The 21,143-nt window shown below is 38.0% G+C and overlaps 1 protein-coding gene across 1 annotated transcript in view; it reads right to left on the bottom strand.

Annotated features, from left to right (window-relative positions):
• LOC150110552 (serine/threonine-protein kinase 10-like) overlaps window positions 1-21,143 on the bottom strand; it is a 283,018-nt gene that overhangs the window by 119,652 nt on the left and 142,223 nt on the right. The window contains exon 11 of the mRNA XM_090399708.1: window positions 20,224-20,320. Within this exon, the coding sequence (XP_090255834.1) occupies window positions 20,224-20,320 (97 nt within the window). The remainder of the gene's footprint in view (window positions 1-20,223; window positions 20,321-21,143) is intronic.

The raw sequence follows: 21,143 nt of genomic DNA, 5'->3' as shown, positions 1-21,143 counted from the left end.
ACAGAAGATAAAAATAGTAAAAAATTCTGCCACCAGGGGACATTTGATGCTATAAGCACATGGTTTGGGAATTAATTAAACAGTAATGGATAGAAGAGACACAACAAATCAATTTTCATGTTTGTATAACTTGCAGGTGTGGTTTCAATATGTCCTCTTCTTAGATGTTCTAAGAACTACATTCTGTGAATTTTCTACAGCGGAATGCAACAGATCTGCATTGATTTGCCTCACATACTGCATTATTCTGTCTTCTAAAGTTGCTAAATCAAAGGAACGTGTCCTTATTACACCACACATTTCATATGGCCCTCCCACAACCAAAAGTCACAGGGATTGAGATCAGGTGAACAAGGTGGACATGCTGTGGGAAATGCACGACTAATTACTATGTTCTGTGAAATGTATTCTTAACATTCACTGCACCAGCAATCCAATGCGAGGTGGTGCTCTGCATGAATACTGTAGAGTCAAGGCATTCTCGGTGCTGCAGAACAATAAAGTTGAACAACATTTCTTGATACCTAACAGCAGAGAAGGTACAAGTCACGGGTTCTGATGGGCAAAGTTCTTCGAAAAAGTACAGACCAATAAATGATGCAGTGAAACCACACTAACTTTTGGTGTGGAGTAAAGGGGTCTAATTGAACACAAAGGTTATTCGCAGCCCAAATGTAGAAATTGCGTAAGTTAACAATACCATTCAGATAAAAATGTGGCTCATCACTACACAAGATCTTCCATGGACATGCATCATCCATCATCATGCAGTCTACTTTCATCATCATTTCAGCATCATCCTCAGCATTTGACGCAGAATTTTCCAGACAGTTGAGTATGGAATGTCCAGTTGCCTTCATAATATCCAAGCCAGTGGCAGCCAGTGAAAATTTTAAGTGGGGGTGCTGCATATACAAAATAAAAAAAATAATAAAAATAAAAAAAATTTTTTTTCCCTAATCAGTAACCAATTTACTAATAAATCATCTTCTTCTTATTGTGCTATCTTCTATCGAAGGTCAGCGACCATCTTAGCGAACAAACTGCGGTCTTGTGCTAATCTGAGCAGTTGTGAACTGCTCTTTCCTGTCCACGTCTTGATGTTGTCAAACCATGATATTCTTTTTCTTCCTCTAGTTCCTTTGCCATCACTTCTTCCTACCAAAATAGTTTGTAGAAGTTGGTATTTGCTGTTTCTCATGATGTGTCCAAGATATGATGTTTTTCGTTTTTTGATTATTTGTACAAGATGTTTAGCTTTGCCAATGGATTTTAAGACATCTTCATTGGTAATTTTTTCTGTCCATGATATCTTTAGCATTCTTCTGTATAGCCACATCTCAAAGGCTGCGATTTTCTTGATGGTTGTCGCCTTCAATGTCCATGTTTCAACTCCATAGAGCAGAATAACCACACGTAACATTTCAGCATTCGGCATCTGACTTCCATGTTTAGGTCTTTATTGCAGAATAGTGTTCTCATTTTCATGAAGGACTGCCGTGCAATTTCAATCCTTGTCTTTATATCTATTTCTGGATCCCACCGTTCATTAAGCCAACAACCAAGATATTTATATCTTGACACTTGATCAATATTTTTCCCATTGAGTGTCAGTTTCATTGATGAGGCTGGATGTTTGCTGATGATCATGTATTTTGTCTTGTTGATGTTTATATTTATTCCCATTCTTTGGCTTTCTATGTATGCTCTGTCAATGAGTTTTTGGAGATCCATAATGTTATCTGCAATTAGCACGGTGTCATCTGCATATCGTAGGTTGTTAACAATCTTTCCATTTATTGTGATTCCCTCTGGACATTCTTCAAATGCTTTTTTAAAGATTACCTCTGCGTATATGTTGAACAGGAGTGGTGAGAGCACACATCCTTGTCTCACTCCTCTTTTGATGTTAATATCACTGGTGGTAATGTTGTCTAATTGAACGGTAGCTGACTGATTCCAATACAGATTTGTTATTAGTCTTATGTCTTGTTCGTCTAGCCTTGTTTGTTGAAGGACTTCTATTAAGTTAGTGTGTCTGACTTTGTCAAATGCTTTTTCAAAATCTATGAAAAAGCATAAAGACAGATTTCTGTTTTTCTATGCATTTTTGTATCAATATTTGGGTACAGAAAAGGGCCTCTCTAGTACCAAAACCATTCTGAAAGCCGAATTGTGTTTCACTTAGAGTTTCTTCACTTTTTCTATAAATGCGATTCTGAATTACTTTCAAAAATATTTTTAATGTTTGGCTCATTAGACTAATAAGTCGGAAGTCACCACAGGAATTCGCTTTGGGTTTCTTTGAGATAGTGATAAATGTAGATTTGAGCCAATTTGATGGAAATTCATCACTTTCATATATTTCATTAAATAGTTTTTCAAGAAGTTTGATGTTATCTGGTTCTATTAATTTTAAAAATTCTGTTTGCACACCACCTGGTCCACTGGCTTTTCCTGTTTTACTTGTTCGTATAGCATTCTCTATTTCGCATTTCATGATTGCTGGTCCTTGACTGTTATCTTTTATATTTATAGGCTTCTGTCTAGTATCATTGAAAAGTTCTGTTACATATTTTATCCAAATCTGTGCTTTATTCTCTTCTTCTAGAACTATTTTTCCATTTTCTTCTCTTAGAGACACTATTTGCTTTTTCCTCAGTTTTCCGGAAATTTCGTTGATTTTCTTATACAGATTGAAATTATCATGTTTCTTCTGAAGCAGTTCAATTTCAGTACATAAATTTTTCATCCAATTTTCCTTGGCTTCTTTTATTTTTTTTCTTGATGATGTTATGTGTTTCTGTATACCTGGCTAGGTCTTTGTTTTTGTACATTCTTCTTGTATCAATAAGAGAAAGAATCTCATCTGTCATCCATTTCTGTTGTTTTATATTATTCACATAACCTACTTCTTCAATACTTGTTGTTACAATGGCATTCTTTAAGCTATTCCAAAGGGATTCCACACTTTTTATTTATGTTTGGGTCTTTCAGTTTTTCTACATCAATTTTCTTTTTCTTCTTTTGTGATTTTTTAGCTGATTTTAATCTAAGACGTACTTCTGCAACTATGGGATTGTGGTCTGATCAGATATCTGCTCCAGGATAAGTCTTTGCACTCTTTATACTACTGTGGAATCTTTTATTTATCAGTATATAATCAATTTGATTTCGGACAATGTTATGTTGGTTATCTTCAGGCGATTTCCAAGTGTACAGTCTTCTGGGTGGAAGATTAAACCAGGTATTTGCTATTGTTAGATCTTCTTCCTGACAGCTCCTCTGTCATTTCTGGTGCCTAAGCCATGTTCGCCAACAATTTCTCCATCACCCCCCTCTTCCTACTTTTGCATTGAAGTCACCCATCACTATGTTTATATCATGTTTCTTTGTTAGGTTTTTAATCTCTTTTAGGTGTTCATAAAACTCTTCAACACCTTCTTCACTTTTGTCAGCTGAGGGTGCATAAGCTTGGATGATATTTATGTTAACGGGGTTTCCCTTAAGTTGTAACAGCATTATCCTTTCAGAAAATGGAATCCAATTTAGTACTGATTTATTAATTTCTTCATCTACTATTACAGCTACACCATGTCGATGTTTGTTCTCATCATTCCCAGAGTAATACATTGTTGTATTATCTTGTTGACACTTTCCAGATCCTGGCCATCTTGTCTCGCAAATTCCCAAAATCCAGATGAACAGCCTCTTCATTTCTCTTGTGGCATTTCTTAATTTGCCAGCTTCATACAGAGTTCTGACATTCCAAGTTGCAATTTTAAAAGTGGACACCATTTTGAGCCCGGAGATTCTTCGCACCCCTGTCCCATTTAAAGGATGCCGGGAACTTGGGGCCAATTGTAAGGGTTTGCTCGCCATGGTGGTTGTTCTGGAGATAAGGTATAGCAGTAGTTTCTCCGTTTGCTTTCTGCTCCGCAGTATTACAGACGTACACAATATAATCATATTGCCATCTGCAAATCTCTGATCACAAGCTTTTCCGTCATCATTTGGCTTCAACCTTGTGTCAGTACTGACAATGCTGCTTCCCAATGTCAGGGGCAGTGACCCCAGCAGGTACTTATTTAATGGCGGCACTACTCACCATGTCACCGAGTTGTCGTTGGGCTTTGTGAGGTTTTAAGTGAGACAGAGTTGCCACTTCTACTCCCCCACAACCTGATAGCTCAGTCGCTGTTGGTCCACGGCTGCTTATTCGCCAGATTGCTCTGCTTATATCGCAGCTAGCCTCCATATCTGAAGGCTGTTCCCCGATCTGCCACCTGGGGATGCACCCGGTATTAGTCAGCTCTCCCCTGGGTAGGGGTAAGGCTGACTACTACCAGGTGCGTAGCGGATTTGATGATGATGATGATAAATCATCATCAAATTCCTGCCATGTACCCTCAAGGGGTATACAGGATATGATAGTACTACATGAAAAAAATTACATCATTACTAACTTCCTATCCACAATTTTCCTCCAAATCAGTCTGTTAGTTGTCAAGACTGCAACATTATCAGATCTTATATTTCTAACATCTAAGGCACTTTGTACCATATCAATCCACCTATATCTTGGTCTTCCTCTGGGTCATTTTCCTGCCAACCTGGCAGAGAACACATGTTTTGCTAATCTTTCCTCACCCATTCTGTTTAAGTGACCATACCACCTAAGATTAGCTGTGTTAACGCATTCCTGGATGCTGACAATATCAAGTTCTTTCTTAATATTCTTGTTTTTAATATGATATTGCCATTGATGCCACCTGTTCACGCCTATAATCTTTCTCAGGACTCTCATATCTGCGGTCTCTAGTCTTTGGTCAAGTGTTTATTTCTGACCCAGCTCTCAGATCCATAAGTTAAAACTGGTTTGAACACTGTCTTGTATACAGCTAATTTAGTGTTCCGACTAATTTCTCTCTTATTCCATATGAATTTATTCAATTGACTTCCTACCATACCAGCTTTGCTGATTCTGTTGTCTATTTCTATATTTAATTTACCATCTTCAGTAAAAATCATGCCTAAGTAGCTGAAATGTTTCACTTGTTCCACAGGTTCTCCATTCACAACACAGTTGACATTTTCACTGATTCTGCCTATTTTCATTGTCTTTGTCTTTTTATTGCTGACCTTCATACCATATCTATTACAACAGCTATTCAATTTAGTCAGAGAATCTTGCAGACTTCTAGCGGATTTATTTAGAAGTATAACATCATCTGCATAAAGCAAAGAGCTGACATTAACATCTTCAATTTTGATATCATGTTTAATACCACTTTCCTTCATAATGTGATCCATATAGATAATGAATAACAGAGGGGATAATGTACACCCTTGTCTCACACCAGATTTAACATTAAACCTTCTTATTGTACTTCCTTCAATTCTAACTGCTGACTTACAACTCAAATAAAGACTAAGTATTGCTTGATATAATGCCCCATTGACACCGTATAACTGCAGCGTATTGAATAGCTTCTCTCTTGGCACCTTGTCATATGCCTTTTCCAAATCGACAAAACTTAAATACAGATCTTTGTTATATTCCCATGCTTTCTCGACTATTTGTCATAAAGTGAAGATCTGATCCTGACAGCCTTTATTTGGCCTGAATCTAGCTTGTTCTTCACCAAGCTTTTCTTCCACAATTCTTTTCAACTCTTTCTCAAGTATATTTGCATAGATCTTGCCAGGAACGCTTAGTAGGGAAATAATTCTCACATTCAGTTTTCTTTCCCTTTTTATATATATGGGTACTATGAGAGCTCTACTCCAATAATTGGGAATTTGTCCATCTGTCCAGGCTTTCTGAACTATGTAGTGCAGCCACTGTAAGACTTTTATACCACCATACTTCAGCATTTCTGGTTGAATATCATCTACTCCTGCTACCTTTACACATTTTAAGCCTTTGATGGCTTTTTCTACTTCAAGTATGGATATGTATTCCTGACTGCATGCCTGGTCAGTGTTTTTTACCAGTGTGCTGTCATCACTGCTTGTTTCATTTAGCAGTTTTTCAAAGTAATTACTTCATACTTCAAGGATATTTTTTTCTTCCGTTTTCATGTCACCTTTATAATCTCTAATTCCTTTTACAGCACTCTTTCCTCCATTCCTAAGCTTCTTCACCAACCTCCAGAATATTTTGCTACCTTCTTGATATTTATTTTCTATATTCTTGCCAAAGTCCTCCCATGACTTTTGTTTAGCCAGTTTTACACACTGTTTATCTTTCTTACATTTGTCTCTGCATTCTCTAAGAGCACAAGCTGACTTATTTAACAGGAACTTTTGATATGCTTTCTTCTTTTCCTTCACGGCCTCTTTAACTTCCTGGGTCCACCAGGGAGTTCTGATTTTTCTATCCTTGCAGACAACCTCACCACATGCCTCTCTGGCAGAACCAATGAATGTTTTCTTCAGAGTTTGCCACTGAATCTCCAAGGTTTGATTCCTGTTCTCAAACTCTTTCAATTTTTGTTCAATAATCTTTGTGTATTTTAGTCTACAGTTCACATCTGAGAGCTGCTCAACTTTTATTTGTTTTAAAACTTTCTTACATGTTATTCTTTTCAATATGAAATTCAATTTTATCCTGCTCAAGACTAAATAGTGATCGCTTGCAATTTCAAATCCTCTGTACACTCCGGTGTCCTGCACCAGGGAGAAAACATCACTCAATAACATAGTCAATGAGACTTTTCTTATTCCTTGCCTCTTCTCTCCATGTGAATGTGTGCACATTTTTATGTTGGAACATGGTGTTAGTAATAACCAGTGCATGCCCTGAGCAGAAATCCAACAGATATTTGCCATTATTATTTGTTTTGCTCCTTTCTCCAAATTTTCCCAAAATATTTTTGTATGTCTCACAATCATTTCCTACTGTGCTATTCAGATCCCCAACAAGGCAATTTTTCCTTTTTCATTGTGTCAGTTGCTTTTTCTAAAGCCTCAAAAAATTCCTCCACTTCTACCTTAATAGACCCTTCTGTGGGACCATAGGCACAAATAAGTCTCATTGTCCAGTTCCCCATTCTATTATTTGCCCACATTACTCTACTTGAGACTGACTGCCATTCAAGAAGATTAGCCTCGTATTTTGTGTTGAATACTATGACTGCTCATTCTTTTCCTTGATTGTCATTGCCTGAATATAACATTTTGTATTTATTGCTCAGAAAGATCTCACCAGTTTTTGTCTTTTTTGTTTCAGTCACCCCTATTATGTCGATCTGGTACTTATCTAATTCCTCAGCTAGCTCCATTTCTTTGCCATTCAGGCTTCTTACGTTGATAGTACTGATCTTTAACTCTGGTGGTGTTGAGTTGGGGTTTGTTTTCAGATTTGTTCCAGTAGCTGACTTTTCGCTGTTCGCCCTGGTACCCTGGCGAAAACAACGGGGGGCCTCGTTTAACCGGGCGACGCCCCAGTCGGCATGAAATTTTGTCTTGTCATACCATCATTTTTTATTTTGGTTTAACCAATAAGGATACAATTTGGTCGGCTAAATCCCAAATTGCCAGCCCATCCTCGTTCGTTCAGTATCCAAGTAGATACCCAACAGGGTGCACCACGAGAAGGTGAGGATTGGACATTAGGTCAATAATATATAAATAAATTTACATATTAAAAAATTGCTTTATTAAAAATATTTCACCCTCACCACAAACAAATACCAATAATAAAATTTTCATATCTCACAAAAATAACGCACAAGCATACGATATACTGCTCAAACGAGCAGTGTCGGAACGACTTACAACGTGCAATCACAAGCGCGAACGAATATCGGCGAGTCTGGCTGCAATTGATCGAACGTGATAATATTGACACTGTGTTAGATCGCAGTGCATTTGGTTCGTAATCTAAAGCATTATTCGAACTTCATTTATTAACTATTCAATCAATGTCAAAACATAAGCTGTAACCTTTAACATGTTGTATTGCATTTATATAATGTTGTAAGCATTGTTATTATTATAAACACAAACAAAATTTTAATTTTTCATTTTTTACTTGGGGGTGCTACAGTGTCGCAGTGCTTATGTATGGGCCGCTACTGGTCCAAGCACTGCTGAACCCTTGTGTGTTATTCATTCCGTGTTCCACAATAGCAGTTGCAACTTCATGAACTTGTTGAGGAATAATCTGTTTGCACCTTCGTCCAGGCTTCACTGCTAAAGATCTGCTTTTTCAAATTTTCAAATTTGAAAATAGTAGATTTTTCTAAGATTTATTATTATCAATGGACATTTTCTCCTATCCTTCAAATGCCAGAATTCTCAAAGCATGGAATTAGCATCACTGTTTTGTTGATAATAAACCTTGATTAACAGCACAAGTTCCAGTGAGGCGAGATGCATAGCACCTCAGTCTTATCAGAATGATGCAAATTTGTTTTGGTTTTCCTCATATCCACCATCTTGTCAGTAGAAACAGTGAGATTATGCAAATATCATGGAATTCTAGTGCTATTGTCCACTACTCAGATAAGTCTGTATTTTTTTTTTCCTTTTCTGTAAATCAAAATCCCATGTTCTAGAGTGTACTGAACACCAAGTTTGGTTATAAGTATACTTACAACTTCTTATGCAGCTTTTCCCACTTAAGTGGGGTCACCGTTGATGATGAGTCTCCTCCACATCCTCCTGTCTTGGGCTGTCACCACATCCAAGTTCTTCATCCTGAAGTCCTCCTCTACCAGCTCCCTCCATCTCTTCTTCCTTCCTTGCACATCCATCTGCATGACCCTTCTTCCCACATATTGTCCACCCTCCTCATCACATGACCAAACCATCTCAACCTTGCCTCATGTATCTTCGCTCATAAGTTCGTAACTTTCACTGTTTCCCTCACATAGTCATTTCTCAGACAATCCTTTCTGGTCACACACCGCACATCCACCTAAGCATTCTCATCTCTGCTACTTCCATCCTGCTGATGTTATTTTTCCTCAGGGCCACAGTTTCTATAGCGTATGTCATAGCTGGCCTCACTACTGTCCTAGAGATTTTGCTTTTCAGATTGATCGGCACCTTCTTATCGCATAATACTCCAGCCATCTCCCTCCAGTTCCTCCAACCCACTTGTATCCTGCATCCCACTTCCTTCTCAGCTCCTCCATCTTCTTCCACTGTTGAACCTAAGTATCTAAAGTCCCTCACCTTCCTGATGATATTTCCTTCCAGCTCCAGATCTGTCTCCTGGCCGCCACCCACTGTGCAACACATATACTCTATTACTTCTGCTCAGTCTCATACCTCTCTTTTCCAGTGCTTTTCTCCATCTTTCCAGTTTAGTTCCCGCTTCTTCTCTTGAATTTGCACACAGCAAGATATCTGCATACAACATTGTCCAAGGCACATCTTCTCTCATCTTCTCCGTCACAATAATAAACAGAAATGGACTTAATGCTGACCCTTGATGCAAGCCAACTGTTACTTGAAAACTTTCTGTCTGTTCCAGACAGAAAGTTTTCAAGTACATCTCCAGCACCAACCTGACATATTTCTCTGGAACCTTCTTCTCCCTCAGACACCTCCAGACTTCTTGCCTTGGCACTCTATCGTATGCTTTCTCGAGATCAATAAATGCCAGATGTAGCTCCCGTTGTTTCTCTCAAAACTTTTCCATCATCTGCCGTAACCCAAAGATAGCATCTGCTGTTGATCTACCTGGCTTCATGTCTGGTAGATCAATAGCATCTGCTGTTGATCTACCAGACATGAAGCCAAATTGTTCCTTTGCAATCTCCACCTCCTTCCTCAATCTTCCATCAAGAACCCTTTCTAGGATTTTCATTGTGTGGGACATCAACTTTATTCCTCTGTAATTTTTACACTCTTGTGAATCCCCTTTACCCTTGTAGATGGGAACAAGAGTACTCTCCCTCCATTCCTCTGGTATATTTTCCTGTTGGCAAACTTTCATGAACAGGTCCCACAGCAGGTCAATTCCCTCTTCACCAGTGCCTTCCATGCCTCCACTGGAATTCTGTCGGGACCCACCGCTTTTCCATTCCTCATCCTCTTCATGGCCTCCGTCACTTCCATTCTACTGATGTTCTCCACCATCCCCTCAGAAGGCTGCCCATCTTCTCTGTGAGTCCTTGCATTTTCCTCATTCAAAACTCCCTCAAAGTATATTCTCCATCTGTTTCTTATGTCCACATCCCTCCATAATACTCTTCCTTCAGTGTCTTTAATCTGCCTCACATGTAAGATGTCATTTGCTGCTTTATTTCTACATTTCGCTAGTTGGTAAATTTTTCCCTGTCCTTCCTTTGTTTCTAATTGATCATACAGATCTTGATATGCCATGGCCTTCGCCTGTGCCACAACTCTCTTGGCTTCTTGCTTTCTCTCTCTCTGTCCTCTTCCACTCTGGACTCGTCCCATTTCTGCTTTGCCTTCCTCTTAGCTGTCACTGCTTCTTGTACATTATTATTCCACCACCAACCCTCCTTCTGCTCTCTAATCTTTCCAGATGTCTCACCAAGCACCTTGATTGCACAGCTCACGATTATTTTTGAATTATGTTTCCACCAATCTTTTACACTTTCCAGTCCATCCGAAATCCTCTCTAACACCCTCTCCCTAAAACGATTCCTCACACTCTCTTCTTGTAAGCGAAACCACTTAATTATCTTCATCCCATGGCTTCCAGAGGTTCTTATCTTCGATCTTATTTTAAAGTCTGCACACAGCAGTCGGTGTTGCTGTGCCACTTGGTCTGTTGGAATTACTTTACAATTTGTCACAACCTTAAGATGTTTTCTTCTAGTCAAAATGTAGTCAATTTGTGAACTGTTGTTACCACTCCTAAATGTTGTCAAATGTTCTTCCCTCTTGTAGAAAAACGTGTTCACAATTGCCAGAATCAAACACTACTGCAAAGTCCACAACCCTCTCTCCTTCTTGGTTCATCATTCCCACTCCGTGGCCACCATGCACCCTTTCACAGTCTCTATTCTGTCTCCCTATGTGTCTGTTCAAGTCTCCTCCAACAATCATCATCTCGTTTTCTTCCAGTACCCTCATTTCTTCATCTAACATGTTCCAGAACTCATCTTTCTCCTCTGCTGTACAGCCAACTTGTGGGGCATATACACATAATACAGCTACCCGCTCTTCTCCAAGACCTAATTTCATTCGCATGATCCTGTCGTTCCTTCTACCCACTTCCAGTACTTCGCCCTTCATTCTGCCACACTCACTACAATTCCTACACCATTTCTTCCCTCGTTATTCACTCCAGAGTAGAACAATTTATATCCATCTCCCAGTTCCTTTGCCTTTCCCCCCCTTCCACCTTGTCTCCTGCACACATAAAATGTCCAACTTCCTCTTCCTCATCATGTCTGCCACCTCTCTTCCCCTTCCAGTCATGCTGCCAACATTCAGCGTTCCCACTTGCAACATCCTCTCCACCTGCTGGGCTCGCTTCTTTAACCGCAACTGCCCTTGATGCGGTAGCCCTCGTCCACTTCTCACAGCTGTAGGGTGACGTGGCTGCGCGTCGCTTGAGGGGTATGCCCTAGCCCTTCTATCATTTTCTATTTGACTCATATCATAGCTAGAGCTGGCAGTGAAGTTTTATGACCGGATGCCCTTCCTGACATCAACCCTCGCCATTTATCCGGGCTTGGGACCGGCACCTATTGAGGCTAGCTTGCCTCCTTCGGTGGCTGCATAAGACGAAATGACTTAGCAAGATAGGAAAGATTCACCCCTAGCCCTCGAATACTTTAATAGTATCAGGAGGAAGGAGAGGAGAAAGAAGCAAAGAAAGAAGGGGAGGGACCAGTCTACAGAATAATATAACATGTATATTACATGAAGTAAGGCATGGTCCAGCATCTGGTACCTTGGGTTTGCCATGCCCATACTCACTAAAGTGAGCCCTTGTAAGTATACTATACTATTGTATAGTATACTTACAACTATTGGACGAAATTGTAATTTCATCCAATACATTTTCTGCTACAGGGCTCTTAACACCTCCTCTTTAAACATGGCCACCCTGTATATTGTCTTCAGGATATGTTAAGAATAGCCAACACTGAGAAAATCTTGCAGCTGAAAAAACGTGTTCAATCTAAGTTTAAATGAAAAGTAGATCTGAAGTTGAGAGTTCAGATAGGACTTAAACTCATAATATATCTACATCTGCAGCATACTGGGAAATTAAAGAACTTACAAATGTTCAAATGCTGTCACACTTTGGGGGGGGGGGGGCCTTTGTCCAACACTGAACAGAAAATAGCTGGTGTGTGTGTACAGTAGATTCCATTGGGCATCAATTAATCAGGGAAGCCATTTGTTTGGACAAATGTTGAAGACAGAAACAAACTGAGAATATAACCCAAAGGGTTATATTTGGGCCACCTTGCCACTTTATCAGGACAGTTTCTGTATATGGTTCACATGTAGTGAGTTGTATAGAGTGTTGCTGTCAGTAGTGCCAGGATACAGAGTAGAGAGGATGAGTGTATTTTGACAGTTTAACGATTCTACGTACAGTGACTGCTAGGTAGCCGTGCTTTTGATTAAAACAGGTGTGTATTAATTTTTTAGTAAAAAGTGTAATAATGCAGTAATTTAATTTTTTTTGTTTGTTTTTATAAGGCTCCTATCAAGATACCAAGGAAAGAGCTAATGTTAGCATATAAAATTCCTTACTTGAAAAATAAAAAGCCAACTGTCTAACACCAGTCATCATCAGAGAAACTTGCATTCTAAAATCTACATCGCATCTTTGTTAGGCCAGCAGGACAAATTCCAAGAAGAATGAGCATTGTGTGATGGGCAACAGGGAAAATACCAAAACAGGTCTGTTTTACCATGCCACTCCAGACAATTCCTTGAGCTATAAATTTGTAGCACTGTCAGGTTCAAAAAAAAAAAAAAAAGCAATGAATTATGTTACTGTGTTATGCTGCTGTAACATGTCGGAAGTGACAAACAGAAGCTGTCGGTTATTGGAAAAAGCGCCAAGCTTCAATTCTTTAAAGGGCTTAGAATGGACAGTTTGCCAGTCCTGTATTATGCCAACAAGAATGCATAGATGACTTTTCTTATTTTTCAGAAATGGCTAATGAGTGATGCAGAATTGCAATGAAATTCAATAAAAATTCTTCTGCTTCTGGACAACTGTGCAGCACACCCTCAATTAGATTATTTGAAAAACATTCAACTTGAATTTTATCCTGCTAACACCACTGGTACAGCCACTGGACGTGGGAATCAAAAAGTTTCGAGTTGTATCACAGAAAATTCTTGAAAATTCACCACATTCTTGAAACAACTGAAGAAAATCTACTCATGTCATCTTCAATGGGCAAAGAAAAAAATTGCTTTGCTCGTGGTTTTATAAGGCTCCTATCAAGATACCAAGGAAAGAGCTAATGTTAGCATATAAAATTCCTTAGTTGAAAAATAAAAAGCCAACTGTCTAACACCAGTCATCATCAGAGAAACTTGTATTCTAAAATCTACACCGCATCTTTGTTAGGCCAGCAGGACAAATTCCAAGAAGAATGAGCATTGTGTGACGGGCAACAGGGAAAATACCAAAACAGGTCTGTTTTACCATGCCACATTTGATTCAGATCAGAAAATGCCAGATATGACGGATAATGAAAATAAAATTATTTTGTAACTGCAGCACATAAGAAACTACAAAGTTTTTTATGCATTGACAATAGCCCTCAATGTTACAATGAAAATTAAGATTTTGAGGATGCAATTGTTGAACAAATTGCAACAAAACACCTAAAGACCCTGGAAGACAAGGAAAGTAATAAATGACACACCGGAACATGAGCAAGTGACTAACCAGGAAACCAGGAAATTTATTGCTGAATTACGATGCTACTTTATGCAAGAAAGTAATGAAGGTAATTCTTTATCTGAATTAGATACCTGGGCTGATTTTGTTCAGTTGCAATCTAGAAAGGGAACACTACACTCGATAAATTTCTCCAAAATAATTGTTAGGGAAAATATGCTTCTTTGATAGATACCTATGTATAATTAACCTCTTTAGGGATACTGACACATGTGATACATAAAAAAAAAGTTTAGTTTTTTTTTTTTTTTTTTTAAATAAAAACATGGTTAACAAAAGGTACACAAAGTGTATTTTTAAACAATTTAACTTTCTGTAATATTTCAGGTTTATCCAGTTTGCTCACTAGAACTGTGAGCAAACAACTGAATATCTCTCCTTAAATCCCCCCCCCCCCCCTTGAGGATATGTCAGGAATGTGATGATGATGAAATCAATCCCAATATCATTAATGTACAAATTAAAAAGCAGAAGCCCTAGTATATAGCCATAAAATTTTGTATAATTGGAACAGCCACTTAATTGGGTGCCCAATGTGCCTCAATTAACCAGAATCCACTGTGTGTGTGCATGCATACACAATTTTTTTTTTTTTTTTGAAAATTTCCTTTATATAAATTGGTTGTTTTCTCGTTATAATGACTATCATGAACAAGTCTGACCATTATTTTATACAAGTATTTATTTAGCATATGGCTCACAATACAGTCATAAAAGAGACACTTAAGAATCAAGAGTAGGCTACAACTGAATGTCTAGATTGATTATCCAGTCAACTGCACTTGGTGTAGCATGGATGAAGTCTGACAGATTTCCACTGTATGCACGTACAACACATTCTGCTATAATATGATTATCTGCCGAGGTGATCCAGTCACACCTAGGTGAGGCAATTATGCCCCATTTGTAAAGGTGGTCTGCACATCTGCCATGGTTGGTGTGGATTCGGTTAAGGGCAGACCAAGTTTTCCGAGGTAGGTCAAAACCCGAAGGTATCTGTGCTGGGTCTACTAATTCATGGAAGATCCCTGTTGAAGTGTTACACCAGGACTCTTTCCACTTCTCCTTCATGTTGAAACTTGTCTCTGCAAGATTTTTTGCTGTTAGATTGGAAGGTGCCTTGACTTTAGCCTGTTTATTTCTAGGGGTGGGATGTCTTCATGGATTGGAAGATTTTAAATTTCCGTGATTTTGCTGTATTCATGCAGAAGAAAGTTGGATCTGCAGATGTGTGGAGGCGGGATGTTGCTTAGCACTGGAAGCCAGTAGGTTGGGGTTGATTTTACATTCCAGAAATAAGGTGCATAGTGGTGTTAAGCTGGGCATCAACCAAATACACATGGCCTCTGTTCAGCCATACGGGTGAGCAGTATTCAGCTGTAGAGTAAACGAGGCCAAGAGCAGTGCAGCAAAGCATTGTTGCTGAGGCACCCCAAGTTGTTCCACATAGTTTTTGCAGTATATTGTTTCTTGTTTTTAGCTTGGATGCTGTGTTAATGAGATGTGGTTTAGAAGATAGTGTTCTATCTAGAGTGACGCTAAGATATTTCGGGAATCTGTTGTAATGTAGCAGTTTGTGGTTGAAGTAGACCATGAGTTCTTTGTTAGCCTGTTTATTGTTCAGGTGGACGCATGAAACTTGTGTTTTGCTAGGATTTGGGTGTAATTCTCCATTTGCTGAAGTATTCATCTAGGACTGCAAGGTCGTTTGTTAGTGTATCTTCTATTGTAGTAAAATTAGTGTGTCTGGTGGCTAGAGCAATGTCATCAGCATAGCAAAACTTCTTAGAGACTGTATAAGACATATCTGCGATGTATAAGTTAAAAAGGAGGGGAGCCAGAACTGACCCTTGTGGTAATCCATTATCCAGTGTTCTTTGTTTACTTTTGTTCTCGTCCATACACACTTGGAACAGGCGGTTGCTTAGCATGTTATCGATTAGTTTTGCTATTGTTTTGCATGGGAGCAACTTGCAGACAGCGGCATGCCGCCAGACCATGTCATAAGCTGTGGTAAGATCTACAAAAGCTACAGCTAGCTTTTCCCAGCATTGTTGGTAGCCTGCCTCTATATGTGTGGTGAGTGACAGAACCTGAACACAGCAGCTTCGTTTATGTCTGAATCCGGCTTGTTCCACTGGAACTTGTTCTATTATCTTAGGGGCAATTCCATTAAGGATGAGCCTTTCTGGGAGCTTATAGCAGGTGCTAAGCAGGGCAATTGGTCAGTAGTTTTCTGGTTTGTTGTTGGTTTTTCCTGGTTTTAAGATAGGGATAATTTTTATCCTCTTAAACTCTTTTGGAAGTCTACCAGTCTGGAGGATGTCAGAGAAAAAGCAAGCCAACCACTTTCGAGCTTTTTGGCCTGTCTTCAACAGGAAATCAGGATGAATTCAATCGAAACCTGGAGCCTTGCCTGGTTTCATATCCATTAGAGCAGTGTTAATATCTTCAAGAGTGAAGGGCCGTGAATATAGAGGGTCTGATGGTCTGTTATTTTTCAAATATGTAAGTTTTCTTTTTATTTGAAGAGTGTGTTGTTTGTCCTTGGTGGTATATCTTGACGTGTTGACAATATGTGATGCATATTGGTTAGGAGAAATAGCTGATTGTTCCTGGACAGTCAGGTTGCCACTACCTAGTTTTCTTAGAAGGCTCCATGCTTTTCTACTGGAGTGCCGAAAACCGAGTCTTTCTACTGTTTCAGTCCATTTCTTCTGTCGGTTGGTATCAAGGCTGTGAATGATTTCATCTGCAATTTCAGGATCGCCACACTCTAGATATTCTTGATACAGTTTATTACTATTTTATACAAGTGAAAATTTGGAATGCATTGTTAGGATATGTACAACACACATAGTGAGTAAAATTCTGCTTATTCCATGAATAAAAATGAATTCCATGTTTTATATGAAAATGGCTGCACACCTAGATAGAAGGTGTGGCATGAATTTTGGTTGAATTTCAGTTTTTGCTCTCACTAGAACTGTGAGCAAACAACCGAATTTCTCTCTCTCTCCTCAAATCATTCCCAATATCATTAATGTACAAATTAAAAAGCAGAAGCCCTAATGCACTCCACTAGTCACCCTTGTTTCTAGATTTCACTCCACCATATACTACTCTCTGGTGCTTGCAGCCAAGCCATTTCCCCAATCCATGCCATCAACTTTATATCCATTCCCATTTCCTCGAACTAATTATTATTCAAGAAAATAATGAACAAGTCGGAATACAAAAATCAACCTTGGAAACTCATCAGCAAGCTATGAGGAAAACATTGACTTAGACAAGGAAGAATATACCAATGCTTAAGGTAGAAATAGCCATCAAAAATCTGAAATGTGGAAAGGCAGCTGAAGTATATGATATTGAACTGGAAATACTCAAATATGGAGGAATAAAAGCTTTACAGTGGCTACACTGCATAATTCAGATGGCTTGGTCACAGAGCCAAATTCCAGATGACTGGAGCGTAGTTCTCATAGCATCCCATTTATAAAAAGGGAATTAAAACAATGTGAGAAATACAGAGGAATTATCTTACTGATGAATTTCCAACAGGAAACTTGGAGAACAAGAAGCTGGGTTTGGACCAAATAGAGGTTGTCAGTATCAGACAAACGGTTGAGAAATCATGAGAACATTAGGACTGTATTTGAATTTTGTAGAAATGAAAAGGCATATGGCAAAGTACCAAGAGAAGCTCTTAAACATACTACAATCATATGATGTAAATGTTACATTATATTGAAATCACTCAATATAATGTGCTCTTTGCACTATATATTACATGAGCAAATGCATCTATATTGCAGTTTTAAGTCAACAGTTGGAATTGAAAGCAGTTCAAGAAGATGGTTTGATGTTAAATTAGGTGTAGCTCAAGTATGTACCATTCTCCACTGTTATTCATCATTTATACGGATCACATTATGAAGGTAAGTGGCAAAAATGAAGACATTCAACCCACCTGTTTACTTTATGCAGATTCTGTTATACTCCTAAATAAATCCTGTATAAGTCTGCAGGATTCCTTAACTAAATTGAGTAACAGTTATAAATTTTTTTATAAAAATCAGTAAAAATGATAATAATAGGCAGGAACAATGAAAACATCAAGTATATCCTGAGTGAAGGAGATAAAACATTTCAGCTGAGACACAATTTTTAGTGATGATTGCACACTACACTACACGTGGAAATAGACAAAGTCAGTATGGCATTGGGGGGGAGGGTAAATTGAATAAATTTGTATGGAGCAAGAGAGAAATTGGTCAAAACACTAAACTATCTGTATACAAGACAGTGTTCAAAGTTAATTCAACTAAGAGATCTGAGCTGGGTTGGAAATAAAGACTGGGGACCAGAGATTTGAATTTTGAGAAAAATTAGGGGCATAAACAGATGATATCAATGGAGAACCTTATTAAAAATGAGGATATTAGGAAGGAACTTGACATTGTTAGCATTCAGGAATGTGTGAGACAAGATAATCTAATGTCATATATGATCGCTTAAACAGAATGGGAAAAGAAAGATTAGCAAAAGTTTTTTTTTTTTTTTTTTTTTTTTTTTTTAACTAGGAAGACCAAAGTATAAGATCTGATGATAATGAAGTTCTGACAGATAAAAGATTAATTTGGAGGGAAATGGTTGATAGGAAGCTGGTAATGAGGTCAATTTTTCACACGGTATATGAAATGTTATAACTTTTTGTTCTGAAGGTGTATATCAGAAATTTGATGAACAAAATAATACATGGGAAGACAGGTAAATGCATAGGAGATAAATATCACATAGGTATCAAGAATGTTGTGACAGACTCAGGAAATAAAAAGCAAACAGAAAAATGTTTGCTTTTTATATCACTCTCCTTATTTCCATAGTTTACACTTTCCAAGTGTAAACTATGGAAATAAGGAGAGTGATTTAATTCAGAATTCAGTTCATCAACAAGGTAACTGACTATCAAGCATACATTGCCAGAAACATTTGGAATATAAGTAATAAAATCTTAGCACTCTTAGATATAGAGAAATGAATAATTTGTAAGTATTAGTGAGACCTGGTGGACAGAGAAGGATATTGTTACAGGAATGTAATGAGTTCAGTTCATTCAGGGAGGACAGACCAGAGCAGAGCAGTACTACTAATGATTGCAGATGAATTAAATCCAACTAGAGTAGAAATCTCCAATAGTGGAGATATCTTCTCTGATAAAAGGATAAACAGACTTTGAAAGGAGGTGAAGAGAAAAAATTAATTATAGAATTGTTGTAATAGGTTTCACAGTATAATAAGAACACAGATGGTTAAGAAAATAACTATTTATTAACTTAAAGCTAATATTTCGCTGGTATTATATCCAGCATCTTCAGAGCACACAACACAAAGTTTGTTACAAATGTAAGACAACCACAATCCGGTGTAACACTGGGGGCTAGTATAAGTGATTGCAGTGTGCAACACAAGACTAAAGTCCTAATATGGCACCATCTAGGTAATAAAATAAAAAAATAAAAAAATCTAAGTTTTGAAACAGTAGTCAAAAAAATTCAAATTGAAAAAATATAAATTAAAAAATATTAATTTGATCTTAGGATGACTGTCTCCCAAATTTTTGGTAGATTTATACAGCCATACTTGTTAAGGTTTGGAGTATGTTTTAAGGCTTCTGTTGATTCCAGGAACAACCTCTCTGACTTGTAGAAGCTTCTGTGCATTACTTTTGTTTCTTTCAATTGATCCTGTGTGCAGGGGTATCCAAAGCATGGTCTGCCAGACCCGACTTACCATAGCGAAAGTGTCGGATATATTTTTTGTGTTCACTGAGGCGGATGTCCACATTTCTTCCTGCCTGTTTGTAGTAGGCTTGCTGGCAAGAACAGGGCACTTCATAGACACCTGGATGTGATAAAGGAGTGCATTTTCCTTTGTCCTTAAGTTAATAAATAGTTATTTTCTTAACCATCTGTGTTCTTATTATACCGTGAAACCTATTACAACATGTCTGATGAGCATCATAAGCCTATCCATGCGTATAAGGATAGAATTACTCAGGATTACAATCAGCAGCACATGATGGAAGAGACTGAGTACAAGAACAATGGATCTGGTAACAGTGTCTCAGAATTTAGATAAAACTAGGGTGAATGAAGTTTTTCCTGGGGGGGAGGGGGGTGACATAAGGCAGGTGATGATCATAATAAACTTAGAAGGTAGGTTAAGAGAGTGCATTAGCATCGGAAACTGCATGGTACAGGAAATAACAGAATTATATTTAAACGAAATACTTTTGATAAACTAAAATTTCAGCATTCAAATAAATGTACAATAATAATAAAGAATACCTGTTAATTGGAAATTCATATCTTCCACTTTCAGTGCAGAATCCTGAAATTGTTGCAGATCCCCTATCTGCTGGTGTTTCATTTGGATTAGGATAACCTTCATAGATGAAACAATTCCCATAACTCAGAGTGATTTAAAAAAGACAAAACTGTAATAATTTTATATCTGTTAATTACTAGCCAACCGATCAGGAGTACACACACACACACACACACACACACACACACACACACAAGGTTCAACTTTGTAAGTAGTTCCTTTCTTACAAAATCTTATAATTTTCATACCACTCAGCACTTAATCATTACAAAAAATTTATAATTAAAATGTCATAATTAATTTCATACTCCTGGCATAATCCTAATAAAAACAACATCAAAAGATCTATCACTGTAATTACACAGAAATGCTGCTAAATTTATATAATCTGTAAATTAGGGGAAAAAAACTGCTATTGCAAGCCTGGTTGACTGATTAGATAACATCTCCATTCTGACAAACAGGGATGTAGATTCAAATCAGTCCCACTTCAGCATGGATTTGTAATTATCTTTAGGTTGTACACCTCTTCATGCAGCATGAAACAATCACTTTGCTTAATAGAGGTGAAAGTTTCACATTTGATCTCTAGAGCAGGGTTTCTGGATTATCTAACTATCAGTAGTGTACACACACACACACACACACACACACACACACACACACACACACAATAAAGGGTCTCAAGGGCTGACTTTAGTGAGTACAGGAGTGGTGAAATATAGAGGTACCTGATGCTGGAATCATGCCTTACTTCATTTAATATACATCTGTAGACTGGAACCTACTCTTCTTTATTTTCTTCTTGCTCCTTCCCTATGATGCTATAGGAGTGTTCAAGGATAAGGGGTGAATTTTTCTTATCTATTTTTTTCATCTC

The sequence above is a fragment of the Typopeltis vanoorti genome, chromosome 1 (assembly GCF_054136105.1).
Source record: "Typopeltis vanoorti isolate ZY-2024b chromosome 1, IOZ_Tvanoo_1.0, whole genome shotgun sequence".
Taxonomy (NCBI): Eukaryota; Metazoa; Arthropoda; class Arachnida; order Uropygi; family Thelyphonidae; genus Typopeltis; species Typopeltis vanoorti.
Note: the sequence above shows the minus strand (reverse complement) of the source record. Positions and strands in the feature narration are given on the sequence as shown.